Below are 15218 nucleotides of genomic sequence, written 5' to 3' on the forward strand. Positions count from 1 at the left end.
CCATGTTCAACTTTCATTCTGTTCATTCTTCTCTCCTACTTCTTCAATAATGGTTTTCAGCGCCTTGACGCCTAAGGGTATAAGTAGCGCTTTACAAGTGTCAAAAATAAATAAATAAAAATAAATAAAGGGGTCCCAGCAAACAACAATAATTTTGAACAGTTCAATATCAATGAATAAAAAGCACTTAATGAGCGTACACTGTATTTATTCACACTGTAGCTATACGTTAGTTATCATTTCTTTAGATAAACAATCATAGGATGTAGAGTGCCCCAGGAGGGAAGGGAAGTGAAAAAGTGTGGGTAGTGTCGGTATGGGATAGTGACAATAAAAACAACCAAATAGCCCAACTGTACTGGTATGTCAATTTCTAATATAAACAGACAAAAGACCATAGGTTCAATACATCATTAAATCAAGATCATACTTCACATAACACATTGCATGTTATAAATGATGGGGTGAAGCTGATAAACAAAGAAAAACAGTTGTCGACGTACATATCGCAGGAATTAATTATACCCTTGCTTCGGGGTCTTCATCAGGACGGGGGCGGGGCAGACAACCTATTTAGTAAACATTAATAGGTGAATTGGGTTTAGTTAGACATGAAGCAGTGAGTCAAAAATAAATTAAACAGACGTTTAAGCACACTGTGGAAGACAAGGCATACTAAAACAAATTTGTTGCTCGTCTCCACAAAGGAAGTTGAAAAGGAGAGTTTTTTGTTAAGGTTGGCTTCAGGTCCTGTAGTTAAGAAAATAGTGAAAATATCGATGGGTAAAGACTCTGAATTCGATAACAACTATTAATAGGCATTGAGGTGTAAACACTTACATGATATGCCGATGTAAAATGGCCCTCGGGTCTAAAATTAAAAGGACCGACATATCAATGATTGCAATGCTGGTTATTTTGAGATAGACAGATTATAAAGGCCATGCATAAGGAATATGGGGGGGGAAGGAAGCATTGACTCACAATTTAAGGGTAGGATGGGCGTTCTGGGTTGGAGCAACTTGAGGCACGACGTCGGGATAGACCGTCTGTGGAGGAAGAACGGGAAATAATGACTCAAGCGCAGGGACCGTCACATAGCTGTAACGTGTGGTTTTAAAGAAAGCTTACCCGAAGACAGACTGTATCTTTGTCTGACCCGAGTCATGACTGGCGTCATAAAGGACGGCGAAATAATCTGTAAAGAGATAACGAGATAAGGTTCTGTAAAAAACAGAAGTGGGCGAAGGGATATCGAATGTATCGTCTCGGTGTGTGGCTTACCGGGGGCAGAATCAATCTGTGCTGCTCTTCGGCTCGCATACGGCAATGGCGGTCGGTTGGTTCCTGTGAGAGTGGTAACCAAGACAACCGGACCACGTGACCATTAAAGGTCCGTGTGGATATAGTAGACAGACTAGCAGCATCGCTTGCAGATGTGGAATAGTTGAAACAAGCAAATTCAAAACCGAAGGTTTTGTTCGAAAGTAAAGGTGTGTAATCAAAAAATATTTTTGGTTCACGTTAATAGACCCGAACTGTTGGCTCTGATGTGTATTAAAATAGAGGTAGATGCAGACATATTAAAGAACTAGGCAGATTGATAAAAAACATCAATCATTACACAGATTAATTGGTACTGTACAAATACATAGACAATGTGGTGTACCTATCACAAGATGGTAAAGTCCACAACATAAACCAAATTGTGATTGATCAAAGGGACTTATTATCATAACATGGATAGACCACTAGATTCATAGTAATTCCAGATGCCCACATGTATGACGAGAATCACAGGACATCTTAGAGTATACCTGGTGGAAAACATGTACACATCAATTGATCATATGGCGTACCTATCATATGATGGTAAAGGCCATCCTGATACCAAATAGAGCAGACTCATAAACCTACTGCCTATTACCCAGTAAGAGAAAGTCAGAATATCCCTGGGAATGAGAATAATTGCATTAAGGCAAAGTCGCTAATTGGGAAAAGGAGCTGTCATTTTCATTAAGGCCTTTCTGAATTGAATCAAAGAGAAGCATCCACTTTAACTCTCGTGTATTGAGAATGTTGATGATATATACTCCAGCCTGCTAAAGAGAGCAAGGGCAACTTCGTCCCTACCTTTACGGGGAGGAACTCGGCCACGATCATTGACCATCTGTTGATCTCTAATGATATTAGCCTCTTTTGTGATGCCCCAGTTGTAAGGGATTTAGCTCTAAGTGACCACAACTGTATTACACTTGTGATCACTTTTTGGGGCCTTAAGCCTTTGCCCAATACTTGTATCATCAACGACATAGTGCCGTGTAGACCCAACGGCCATAGGATAAAATGGAGGGGAGACAACTCAGAAAAACTCTTGGTTAAAATTGTGTCGGCTTGCCTCCCGGATTTACAAGATTGCCTGGATGAGAACTCCTCCACTCAGGGAATGTTATCCAGTTTTAATAGGATACATATTGTAATTAACAATATCCTGACAGCCACCAAGCATGGTAATAACAAACCTAGGATCGGTTGGTTCGACCACGCATGTACTGAGTCCCTGAGGAAATTAAAGACAGCATTATCCAGAAGACCAAGGGATAGATCGATTGTCTCAAATTTACGGGCATCTTATAATAAACAGCTAAAGCGTAGGAAGAGAGAACTACGGGAAGAAGCCTGGGATAGCTTGACTAGAGCAGTTAAGATGTCGGATAGTAAACTCTTTTGGGATGTGGTTAATCGCCCTCTTTTTAAGATTGAGGACATTCCGGTACTCACCGCCCACGTCAGCAACGAAAGTTGGATGTCACACTTTGGAAGCATATTCAACTCAGATGGAATGGCAATCCCAATCCCTAGGAACACTAAACCCTGGCCGGTCACCCCACTGAATATTACAGTACAAGAAGTCGAGGTGGCGATCAGGTGTAGTAAGGGTGGGAAGGCACCCGGTACGGATGGGGTACCGATCGATCTGTATAAGACCGAACTAAAATTATGGGGGCCTGTACTGGTTAAAGTTTTTAACGCTGCAGTGACTGAAAGCACCCCGCTTTCTTGGGGGGAATCGGTGATTATACCTATATATAAAAAAGGAGTTATGGCAGATCCAAAGAATTATAGACCAATCTTTCTCCTAGATTCTTCCCTCAAGACAATGAGCCGGGTGTTGCTGGCTAGGCTAGAGGATTGGGTGGAGAGTAACGGAATTTTAGCCCGTTCCCAGTTTGGGTTTAGAAAAGGATTAGGGACGATTGAACAGTGCATAAACTTATACCTCGTAATAGGGAAATATACGCGCGCCAAGCAGGGCTCGCTCCTTCTCTGTTTCGCTGATCGAAGCAGCGCGTTCGACCTAGTCGATCATGTCCTACTATGGCCGACACTACTTGAACTGGGTGCACCCTCGGAGATTATTTATTTCCTAGCTAGATTGTATTCCAATTTATCGGCCCGTATCAGATTTGGCCGGGGTGGGGACTGCACTGACAGTATTGGGGTTACCTAGGCATAAGGCAAGGGTGCGTTTTGGCACCCCTCCTTTTTTCTCTTTTTATTAATGCCGTCGAGGCTGAGCTTAGGTTAGTTAACTCGGACGCACCACAAGTAGACGGGCAGGCCATTCCTGTTCTGCTTTATGCCGATGACTCGGTACTTTATCTAGAACCCCCGAGGCTTGAGGAGATTGATGGATAGGTTTGCGGGGTTTATAAAAGAACGCAAACTTAAGATTAATTACAGGAAAACCTTTATTATGATTTGTGGAAGTAAGCCGAGGAAGTCTAGTTCCTTTTTTATTGATGGGCAAAGGATTGAAGTTGTCAACAAATGTTGTTACTTAGGTATAACCTTTAGTAATAATGGCCTGTGGACACAAGAAATATCGAACGTCAAAGCTAAGATGTCTAACAGCGCACATGAAATGAAATGAAATGAAATTTGATTTGTAAAGCGCATGGCTGCCCTAGAGCGTCCCAGCGCTACCTAACTGATAACAGAAAACTCTAAAGGATCTGGAATTTAAGGGGTTTTAGGAAAAAGAAAAGTTTTAAGTGATTTTCGGAATTTAAGATAGCAAGGTTAATTCCGGATGTACCTGGGGAGAGCGTTCCAGTTTTTTGCCGCATTTATAGAAAAGCGGCGGCCTCCTGTGCAGGCCTTCCTCACTCTAGAGACTATGGCAAGATTATCCCCGTCCGATCAGAGGACCCGGGCGGGCCTGTAGGGACGAATCAGGCTCCTTGTGGCCGGAGGACCTTTGCCTTGAAGTGTCTTATGGGCGATGCAAGATGATTTGAAGGCGATTCGTTCATGAACTGGAAGCCAGTGGAGAGCTCTCAGCAACGGTTTGGCCGACGCTCTTCTTGGAGCCCCCATACGGAACCTAGCTGCAGCGTTCTGCACCCACTGCAAGATATTGATCGTGGCTTCCGGTGCTGACAGGAACAGAGCATTGCTATAATCCAGCCTGGATAAAATTAATCCCTGGATTAGTAGCTTCCTGGACAGAAAAGACAGGAGGGGGAGAACTTTCCGTACTGCCCGAAGCAAGCCAAAGCACCCACCTGCGACTTTCTGGGCATGTGTCCTAAAAGTTAGTTCGAGCTCAAACCAGACCCCTAAGCTTTTAATTTACTCCTTTGGTTGAGGCAACTCGCCCATACAGGGCGGCCAAAAAGCTTTGGGCAGAGATGTAAATTGATGGCCCAGGATCATGATCTCGGTTTTAGCTCCGTTCAATTTGAGCTTTGATCCGGTCATCCAGGAGTAGATTGCAGTTAGGCAAGCCGAGAGGAAGCATGGAGAGCAAGCATGGAGTCTTTAAGTTTGCAACCAAGCTTGGACAACGTCGTATATATGACATGTTGCAAATATATCGACTGAGATGCGCCCCCATAGCTTTGTATGGGTCAGGGGTCTGGGGGCATAGCCATTATGAGGCCCTGCAAGCGGAAGAGAATTGTTTTCTGAAAAGACTACTGTCTTTGCCCCAATCAGCTTCTACACCGATAATACATAATGAGCTAGGGATAGAATATTTGTGTGACCTAATTAGTTTAAGACCTCTGATGGTTTGGAGAGCAATTTGGTATAAAGAAGAAACTAGCTTTACGAGAGACATTATTAATGATTGTCTTCGTTTAGACAAGAGGCTCTTGATCCCTTGGATTAATTACTTTGTGACCACAGTAGGAGTTTTATTGAGCATGGATATTTTGGCCGATCCAGCCAGTCTCTCCGACATCCCTAAAAAGGAGTTAAAATCTTTGTTTTTAGGGAAAAAGGCGGAAGCACGTAGGGAGGCAAACATGTTGCTAACAATTCCCCAGTACTATTATTCTAATATCGAGACCACTGGTTTTCAGACCTACCTAACTGCGGTCACTCGGCCGTCTCACTGGTACGTCCTTACCAGGCTAAGACTGGGTATTGCCCATAACCTGGTGGCCTTCCCGCATATAAAAATCCATCCCTCTGTACCGTGTCCATGCGATGGGATTACAAAACAAAGCACCGTCCACTTTTTATTTATCTGTGATTTTTACTTGCATCTTCGTGTATTTTACCTAAAACCATTGTTTAAAAAAAGGGCAATAACAACTGTTAAATCAGCTATGCGACTGCTCTTCTCTCTGAATGATCATGAAATGTGTTTTCGTACTGCGATTTTTATCTTGAAAGCCATTTCTGTTAGGAAAAGTATGCTTTTTTAAACTCTTTTCCGAATTACGTAGCCTCAATTTTAACCTGTTGACTGGAACTTGTATTAGCGATATAAGAATGTTTATTGCCTGCTATATCATGTGCTTTTATGATTGTTGTTTTCGATTAATCGAATAAAGCTTTGAGATTGAAAAATTGTATGTCAAGTCCATGGGAACTCCAACAAGAAAGAAGCAAAAAGGTTTTTAAAAGAGTGATTTATCTCATGGTCAAAAGAATGTATCATATCTGACAACTTCAGCAGTTTTCTTTATTCATTTACAATGTGAGTAGTGGAGGGCTTGTTGATTAAAGTGTTTCTACATCACCTTCCACTGTTGTCATAAATAGGTGCGGCAAACTATTCTAGGGTAGTTTTGGCTGATTTTGTTTGCGTTTAATCTGTTTTTTTTTTAAAGATTTCTAAAAAGAGTGGCCCAAATTAATGCAGAATAGAGAAGTCATGAGCAATATTTTGCAAGGCAGCAATTCAAAGTAGACTTTCTGGTTTCATCGAGTTTGGCCAATTTACTAGTGCATGAAATATCACCACAGAACAAACAAACATTTATTTTCACTCATCTGTGTGGGAAGGTCATATGCAATAAGTGTATTGCAATATGGGTAAGATACTGAATCAGGGAGGAAACAGCCTTCTCGTATCATAGCACAAGCGTTGCTTGTGTTCCGGTTCATAGAGGACCTGGCTAAGCAGTTAAGGCTGGACTGTTCCCAATGGAGCACAGTGAAGACTGATTTGCATATAGCTGGGTCAAACTGAGAGGGCATAATGTGCAAAATAACAAAAACAATTGACTGAGATGCAGCCAGGGTTATTACTAGTGGTTGAGATTAATTCAAGCATTCCATCAATCACTTTTTTAGTATACTTTATTATGTCACCATAAGTGGGATGGGTATGCTGTCTCATTGGAACCAAGCTATACGGAGCAGATGAGCCCATAACAAGGGAGAAACCGGTTCTCTGCTGCTAGTGTGCTAGTTCAGAGAGGACCTGCCTCAGCAGTTTTGGCTGGACTGTTCCCACTAAAGCAGGGTCAAGGCTGATTTGCACATAGCTGGGTCCGAACTAAGGTGGCATAGTGTGTAAAAAAAATTTATGGACTGGGATGTGACCCTGAGTAATTACCAGTGGCGGAGATTAATTCAAGCATTTCATCCATCACTGTTTGTACACTTTAGTATTCCCTTAGGAGGGAGCACAAGGAAAGGCCATGGACATAACTGATATCTTCCTTCAAAACCCAGAGTTTGCATATAATTTCAAAAAACGCATTCATTGTCTGCAACGCTTCAAAGTTCAGCCACCTAGGACATGGTAATTGTGAGAAATTGGGTTGTTGGTTGAGTGGGGTGTGAACCCTGTTCAAGCAACAGCCACAATTCTTGTCAGGGTGAACAACAAAAGTTACTAAATTAACCTGTGCTTAACCCTCTGGTAACTTGACACAAAAGCAGTCAGGCATAACTTAGAATCAATATGTAAAGTTTTCATGTAGCACACAAACAGTAAACAATAATAAAAACAGTAATAACATGATTACACAAGAGAAGAAAAATCCAACACAATTTACAAAAACAAGTACATTTTAAGAATTAACACAATGACAAAAATTACAAAAATCCAATATGTAGAGCCAGATTAATGAGTGTTTAAAGTTTAAGGTCAAAACTAGCACCTAAAAGATCAAAGCCCCAACCCTGAAACATCCATTTGTCCACGACCAGGTCAAAGTCGACAAATATGGCTGGCCGCGATGAAGGGCAAGTGGGATACGAAGGGGTTTATTAGGATGGCGGGCGGGCTTTGCCCACCTGCCACCCTTTCGGTAATGTGGACGGCCCGCCTACAGGGCGGGGGTCCCGATTTTGGCATTAGGATGCGCCCGCCACACAGGCGGGCGCATCCTGTATATTTACCATTGCGGCGAGCGGAGCCGAAATTTCTGCCCGCCGCAATGGTAAAAATGCACGTTGTGCATTTCAAAGCACAACATGACAGGAACTGCGCGGTACCTGCCATGTTGCACTTTAAAAGGCGGGGGGTACCATAGGTACCCCCCATGTGCACCCCCCAAGCCCCAGACTCCCAGGGGGCCCACAAGGGGCCCCCGCAGGGAGTCTCCGCATGCCTTTCCGTGGCCGCCACGGAAAAGCATTTGTAAATGCCCATAGTAATATGGCGGGCGGTGTCTAATAGACACCGCCACCATGTTACTCATTTTCCGCCTCGGCCGCAAGGCGACCGGGGCGGAAAACAGGCGGGCGGTGTTTGACACCGCCGCGGTCCCCCCCCGCCATCCAAATATGGCAGGGGGGAATTGGGCAGTGGATGTCGGGCGGATTTCCTCCGCCAGGCTGGCGGTGGCCACCACCAGCCTGGCGGAGGAAATCTGCCCGACATCGTAATGACCCCCAAAGAGTGAAATGGGCCAGGGCTTACCTTCAAATTTAGAAGAAAATGAAAGAAAAATCTTCTGAGAAGCATTTTTTAAAATACCCCAAACTTTATCTAGTGACATTAAAGTTGCAGTTATCCTTTCCTATTTAACTAAAAAAGCACTGATTTGCAACACCTCTGAATAAAAGAAATACTCTGCATCTCTCAAACTTTTTCAGCTTTAATGGAACAAAGGCCAAAGTATTTGACCGCTGGCTAACTGTTTAGAATGCTCATTGGAATCTTTTGAATCTTCATCAAGGAACCCGCGATTTGGTTCTGTACATTACACATTCCCAACAATTAAGAACTGATCAAAATTGGAATGGTGATGCTTCAGTTTTCTATAATCATTTATTGCATCTCCCTACACGTTCCTTTTGTTCTATCTCTTTCCCTCAAGTTGTCCTTATGTTCTCCCTTAGATCTACCGTCCATAGACTTTCCTCTGCTGGGTATCATTCAATGTGACTACTCAGCATGTCTTAGTGCTCCAAAGTACAGGGAAGAAAAACAGGTACGTCCAGGGTTTGTAATTGGCTTTCCTTAAAGAAGTATTGCTCTAGATCAAAATAATTGTGGATTTTTACTCTTTAGTATACTGGCATCACTATTATTACTGACTCTCTGCCTTTGTCTTTATAGTCGGATTGCATTGCCAATAGTGTGTGATTCCGTAAACAAACTGCCAGACAGATTGTGCCAGCGGAAGTCATCTAACACATATCAGGGATGTGGCATCCACTCCAGTCTGTTTTTTGGGAGATTCCTATTATTTCTACATTCACCTGTGTCACTTGGTGGGGAGTGGTGGACTTGCATCAGAATGCCCTCCTCATACATGGCTCCTAATGGAGTCCTGACAAATAAGCAGGAGTAGAGCCTTCTCATTTTCAGCAACCCAAGACTCTCTAATAACAAATGCCACATCTGAAGCCAGCTTTCTGAATCAATTTTCTCAGGCAAATCCCTAATCCCCTCAACTTCCTGTCCACATTCTCGGCATACTGGTTTAATTTGTGCAGATTCTTGCCCTATAGTTTCTCAATAGCACTTCTCCTTTGATGTCACATTACCAGTGCTTTGCCACCTTGGCATCTGCTTTAACTTGCAGCTCGGGTGCAGGCCAGCTTCAGTAGCTCTTGCGCCTTAACTATACTAATAAGTGGAAGGCTTTCTATAACCAAGAAATTTGAGACTTTGTATGGAGAAAGCGCAAAAGGCAAAATCCCTCCTTGGGTTTCCTAAATGGGGCTGTTTCAATGCAGTTAATCTGTTTGTAGTGATGTCATGATCATGAAATTGCTTCTCGTGAATTTTCATGAAGTCTTGTAAACATTTAATGAATGTGTTGTGTTATATCATTTTAACAAAGCAAATTGAATCGCATTGAAGGTGTATCTCAGCTCTTAACCTCCACATAAGTTGCATCTAGTAATTAAAACAGCCAGGTTTTGAGGAATCTTTTGAATTGAGTAGCAGGTAGGATGGAATGGAAGCTGATTCCACACCATCGGGGCAGCATAGGTGAACTTTCTGCCTCCATATCTTGAGGCACGGATCCTTAGAATGGAGAGAACGCCATGTTACTGGATCTTAATGTGCATGAAGGAGAATAGTAGCGTAACTTAGTCCTTAAAATACAGTGCAGATGCGTCCAACAAAGCTTAGTGGGCAAGATGGCATATCCTAAAGACAAGCCGCTCTCTGACCGGAAGCCAGTGAAGGGATCTCAGGATAGGGGCAGAAGGAAATCCTGCTGGCAGGTTACAAACTATTCAGGCAGCCGTATTTTAACTCATGTGTAATTTAATCAGGAGGGTGTTATTTGCAGCGGTATAGAGTCAAAATATCGAGTTTTTAATATTGACTAGACATAATATCGAGTAAAAAATATAGAATGGACATAATATCGACTATCAAAATATCGACTAGAACATTTTAATATCGAATAGAATGGATATAATATCGAATCAAAAATATAGAATGGACATAATATCGACTAGACATAATAACAAAAATATCGAATTTAAGGTAAGATAATATTAATTTTTATTTTTTGTGTAATATAATTCTGTAGCGGGTTGTGGGTTTAAAGGGGAATAGGGTGGGAAGTAATTTAATTATAATTAATTAAATATGTTATTTTATGTATTGTTATTTATTTAGAATTAATTGTTAATTAATTAAAATATAATTGGTAATCAATTTTAATTGATTAATTGATAAATATGTTAATTTTAGTAATTTATTTTATGTAGCGGGTTGTGGGTTTATAGGGGAATAGGGTGGGATGTAGTTTAATTATAATTAATTAAATGTGTTATTTTATTTTTTGTTATTTATTTAGAATTAATTGTTAAATAATTATTAATTGGTAATTAATTAAAATATAATTTGTAATTTATTGTAATTGATTAATTGATAAATATGTTACTTTTATTACATTATTTTCTGTAGTGGAATGTGTGGTTATAGGGGAATAGCTTGGGAAGTAATTTAATTGTAAGTAATTATATATTTTAAATATTTTATTATGTCTAATTTTTATTTATTTTTATATTGTAAATTACTTTATTGGTAATTGGTAAGTAATTAGTATTAGTAGGTAATTTTTATTGTTAGATAATTCTTATTTGTAATTTTAATTAATTAATTAATATATTTTATAAAAGTTTAAAATATTTTAATTATTTTGTAATTGGTATTAATATTTATGTTATTTATATTTATATATGAAGTATTTACTTTCCCTCCTATTGCACTCACTGGAGTGGGAATAGTAATTTTTACCCCTACGCTATCCAACGCTTTCCCTACTGTTGCACTCTCTGGAGTTGGAATAGTAATTTTAACCCCTAAGCTATCCAACGTTTTCCCTACTGTTGCACTCTCTGGAGTAGGAATAGTAATTTTTACCCCTACGCTATCCGACGCTTTCCCTACTGTTGCACTCACTGGAGTGGGAATAGTAATTTTTACCCCTACGCTATCCAACGTTTTCCCTACTGTTGCACTCTCTGGAGTTGGAATAGTAATTTCTACCCTTACGCTATCCAACCCTTTCTCTACTGTTGCACTCTCTGGAGTGGGAATAGTAATTTTTACCCCTACGCTATCCAACGCTTTCCCTACTGTTGCACTCACTGGATTGGGAATAGTAATATTTACCCCTACGCTATCCAACGCTTTACCTACTGTTGCCCTCTCTGGGGTTGGAATAGTAATTTTTACCCCTACACTATCCAACGCTTTCCCTACTGTTGCACTCTTTGGAGTAGGAATAGTAATTTTTATCCCTACGCTATCCAACGCTTTCCCTACTGTTGCACTCACTGGAGTGGGAATAGTAATTTTTACTCCTACGCTATCCAACACTTTCCCTACTGTTGCACTCACTGAGGTCGGAATAGTAATTTTTACCCCTACACTATCCAACGCTTTCCCTACTGATGCACTCTCTGGAGTTGGAATAGTAATTTTTACCCCTACGCTATCCAATGCTTTCCCTACTGTTGCACTCACTGGAGTGGGAATAGTAATTGTTCTCCTTACGCTATCCAACGCCTTCCCTACTGTTGCACTCTCTGGAGTAGGAATAGTGATATTTATCCCTAAGCTATCCAACGCTTTCTCTACTGTTGCACTCACTGGAGTGGGAATAGTAATTTTTACTCCTACGCTATCCAACACTTTCCCTACTGTTGCACTCTCTGGAGTAGGAATAGTTATTTTTACCCCTAAGCTATCCAATGCTTTCCCTACTGTTGCTCTCTCTGGAGTGGTAATAGTAAGTTTTTACCCTTTCACTATCCAACGCTTGCCCTACTGTTGCACTCTCTGGATTTGGAATAGTAATTTTTACCCCTACACTATCCAACGCTTTCCCTACTGTTGCACTCACTTGAGTGGGAATAGTAATTTTTACCACTACGCTGTCCAACGCTTTCCCTACTGTTGCGCTCACTGGAGTGGGAATAGTAATTTTTAACCTTACGCTGTCCAACGCTTTCCCTACTGTTGCGCTCTCTGGAGTGGGAATAGTAATTTTTATCCCTACGCTATCCAACGCTTTCCCTACTGTTTCACTCTCTCGATTGTGAATAGTAAATTTAACCCTCTCGCTATCCTATGGAAAAAATATTGTATATGTTTTGTTTATAATATGTATATATATATATATATATATATGTTTTAAAAGTATTTTTTTTTAGAGTTACATTAATTATTTATTAATTTTAAGTTTATTTAAGTATTTTAAGTATGTTTAAGTTAATTATATTTATTATTATATTACTTTAAAATTACTTTCAAGATATTTAAAAAATTCGATATTTTGACTGTCTATATTTTTTCCTATCGATATTTTGGAGTCGATATTTTTGTACTTACCTGTTTGTAGATAGGAAGTCGATATTCTGGTATTCTATATTTTGACCTCGATATTTTGGCAAGTCGATATTTTGACTGTCGATATTCTGTCAGTGATCCATTTGCAGCCATATGCAAAGAGTTGCTATAATCTAAATGCTTATTTATCAAAGCCTGGACCAACATTTTCGTAGCCGAGGATGGAAGCCAGGGGAAAAAATTCCTCTGAAGCGGCCAGGTGGCAAAGCATGTCCCTCTTATAGGAACAACATGGCATTTCATAGTCAATTCCAGGTACATTTTAACACAAAGGTTTTCTGCTGATTGCCCATGGGGCTGATCCCAATTCAGAGTGCCACCAGTCAGGAGACCAGAGATATTCGACTTTGACAAACAGCAGGATCGCCGTCTGCTCACTATTTAGCTGAAGATAGTTCTTTGACCTCCAGGCTGTGATATTCCTCATGCAATCTCAAAAAAGGCACACAGCACCATCAATTTCTTGTCTCAATGAGATGATCAGCTGAGTGTCATTAGCATAGGAAATTACTTCAAAACAAGATGTTTTAACAATCTGGGCCAAAGGAGCTACATAGATAGTGAACAGTGTCAGGCTCTGTGATGATCTCTGCTGTATTCTTTTGGCGTAAAAACCAGAAGAGATTTGAAAGGACCCAAGTGAAATATTTGAGTCCGGGTCTCTAAAAAATCAGCCAATCATTGTAGGACGGTGAGTGACACCAATCTCATGCAGTCTGCTAATCAGTATTGCATGAGAAACAGTGTCGAAATCCACTGAAAGATCCAGCAGAACGAGCATAGCAGGGGTTCCTACTGCAAAAGAAAGAGGGATGGAATCTGTGAATGCAAAAAATGCAGTTTCTGTGCTATGGGCCGCTCTAAATCCTGATTGAGAGGGATCTAGGGTCACATGATTGTCTAAAAATGTCATGAGCTGTGTGTTCACACAGCTTTTGAGCATTTACCCTAGCAGAGGGAGGAGGGATATGGGACGATAGATGGTCAGGTTTTAGGGGTCCACATTAGGTTTTCTAAAAATGGGAAGAAGCAAAGCAGACGTTCATGCTGATGGCAATTTAGCCAATTCGAAACAAAGATTAAAAAAGAATAGAATGGCAGGAGCTAACATTGCTTATAAATTGGCCCAGGTCATTGTGGGAAAGACATAAACCGGAGACCTGATATAGGGGAAACAGCTTTTACAACGCTGTCATTACATAGCAAGAATATTACAACACAGTAGTTACAACGACCGCGTTGTTAGTACGAGAAGCATTTAATTATTTAATTTTTATTTATTTATAAAGTTTTGTATAGCGCGAACATGATCCCAAAGAGTATCAGATCCCTTTACAATTTGAGGGAGAGGAAGGTAATAGTTGCAGTACAATCATCAGAACGAATACCATCCCAAACAAATCACATATGCATATCAAACAAAAGATTACAATCGAAAGGGACAATAATGGGTAAGATAATAACTGGAACATAGCGAACTGGGAGGGGAGCAAGTGACTAGAAAAGCAGAATAACACCAAACGCTGGACTTAGGGTGTAAGTCCAAAGCATTAGAGCAGATGATCCAAGGCCCTTTTAAGGTAAAAACGTATTCATGAGGAATCTTTTTACTTCCAATTTGAAGGCAACCTTGGAGAGAGATTCTACGTATTTCCGGTGGAAGAGAGTTTCAGATCTTTGGCACAGAGCCGAAGAAAGCTCAGTGACACGTTCTCGTTTTGCAAAAGATCTGAGGTTTCAGGAGTAGAGAGTTAGCACTGCGAGAAGGTCTACCCCCTCTTACATTGCAAGTCATTGCAACAACTTGCTGTAGGGGGCACTGAGGTATTATTCCAACACCTTCCCTACTGTTGCCCAAACTGGAGTAGGAATTGTAAATAATACTATTCCTAAGTCTAGACCGTCCACTACAGCAAGTCGTTCTAATGACTTGAGATGTAAATGCATCGCATACTAACAATGAGGTCATTGTAACAACTGCGATGTAAACACGCACAATGTAATAAATTGCGTTGTAAGATACTGTATGCCTGATATAGCTTTAGTCAGGAGTGCTGGGATATGATCTATAGTAAGATGCTCAAACCTATCCCAGAGAGGTAAAGAGTCATTACCTGGCGGCATAAGTGAAATTGAATTATTTGAATTATTATTCGGGGTCCCTCAACGCGAGTCACTCTGGTCATCACCCTCAGGAACTTACCTGCTTTCTCTATCAGTCCACGGGCTTGCAACGGTGAACCTGCCGCTTTTGCCCTGACACCCACCTCCGGCCACCAGCGTATAGGTGCTGAGGACTACGAATCCCAGCATCCCCCTTTGGCGCTCTTCATCCGCATCACCAGCAAGCGTCAGGAGGCGCTTAAAATGCTCCAGGGCTCCCGCAGTGCGGGTCCCTCAACACCAGTCACTCTGGTCATCACCCTCAGTAACTTACCTGCTTTCTCTATCAGTCCACGGGACTGTAACGGTGAACCTGCAGATTTTTTTGCTCTGAAACGCACCTCTGGCCATCAGCGTGTGGTTGCTGGGGACTGCTAATCCCAGCATCCCCCTTTGGCGCTCTTCATCCGCGTCACTTAAAAACGCTCCAGGGATCCCGCAGCGCGGGTCCCTGAACGCAAGTTACTCCGGTCCTCAC

The 15218-nt window shown here is 41.2% G+C and overlaps 1 protein-coding gene across 1 annotated transcript in view; it reads right to left on the reverse strand.

Annotated features, from left to right (window-relative positions):
- Window positions 1–201: 201 nt before the first annotated feature.
- LOC144820325 (uncharacterized) overlaps window positions 202–15218 on the reverse strand; it is a 32661-nt gene continuing 17644 nt past the window's right edge. Inside the window, exons 2-6 of the mRNA XM_078677898.1 lie at window positions 1285–1347; window positions 1132–1198; window positions 985–1049; window positions 841–871; window positions 202–569 (exon numbers count right to left, since the gene is read on the reverse strand). Of these exons, the coding sequence (XP_078534024.1) occupies window positions 545–569; window positions 841–871; window positions 985–1049; window positions 1132–1198; window positions 1285–1347 (251 nt within the window). The 3' untranslated portion in view covers window positions 202–544. The remainder of the gene's footprint in view (window positions 570–840; window positions 872–984; window positions 1050–1131; window positions 1199–1284; window positions 1348–15218) is intronic.

This window comes from Lissotriton helveticus, chromosome 2_1, assembly GCF_964261635.1.
Source record: "Lissotriton helveticus chromosome 2_1, aLisHel1.1, whole genome shotgun sequence".
Classification (NCBI taxonomy): domain Eukaryota; kingdom Metazoa; phylum Chordata; class Amphibia; order Caudata; family Salamandridae; genus Lissotriton; species Lissotriton helveticus.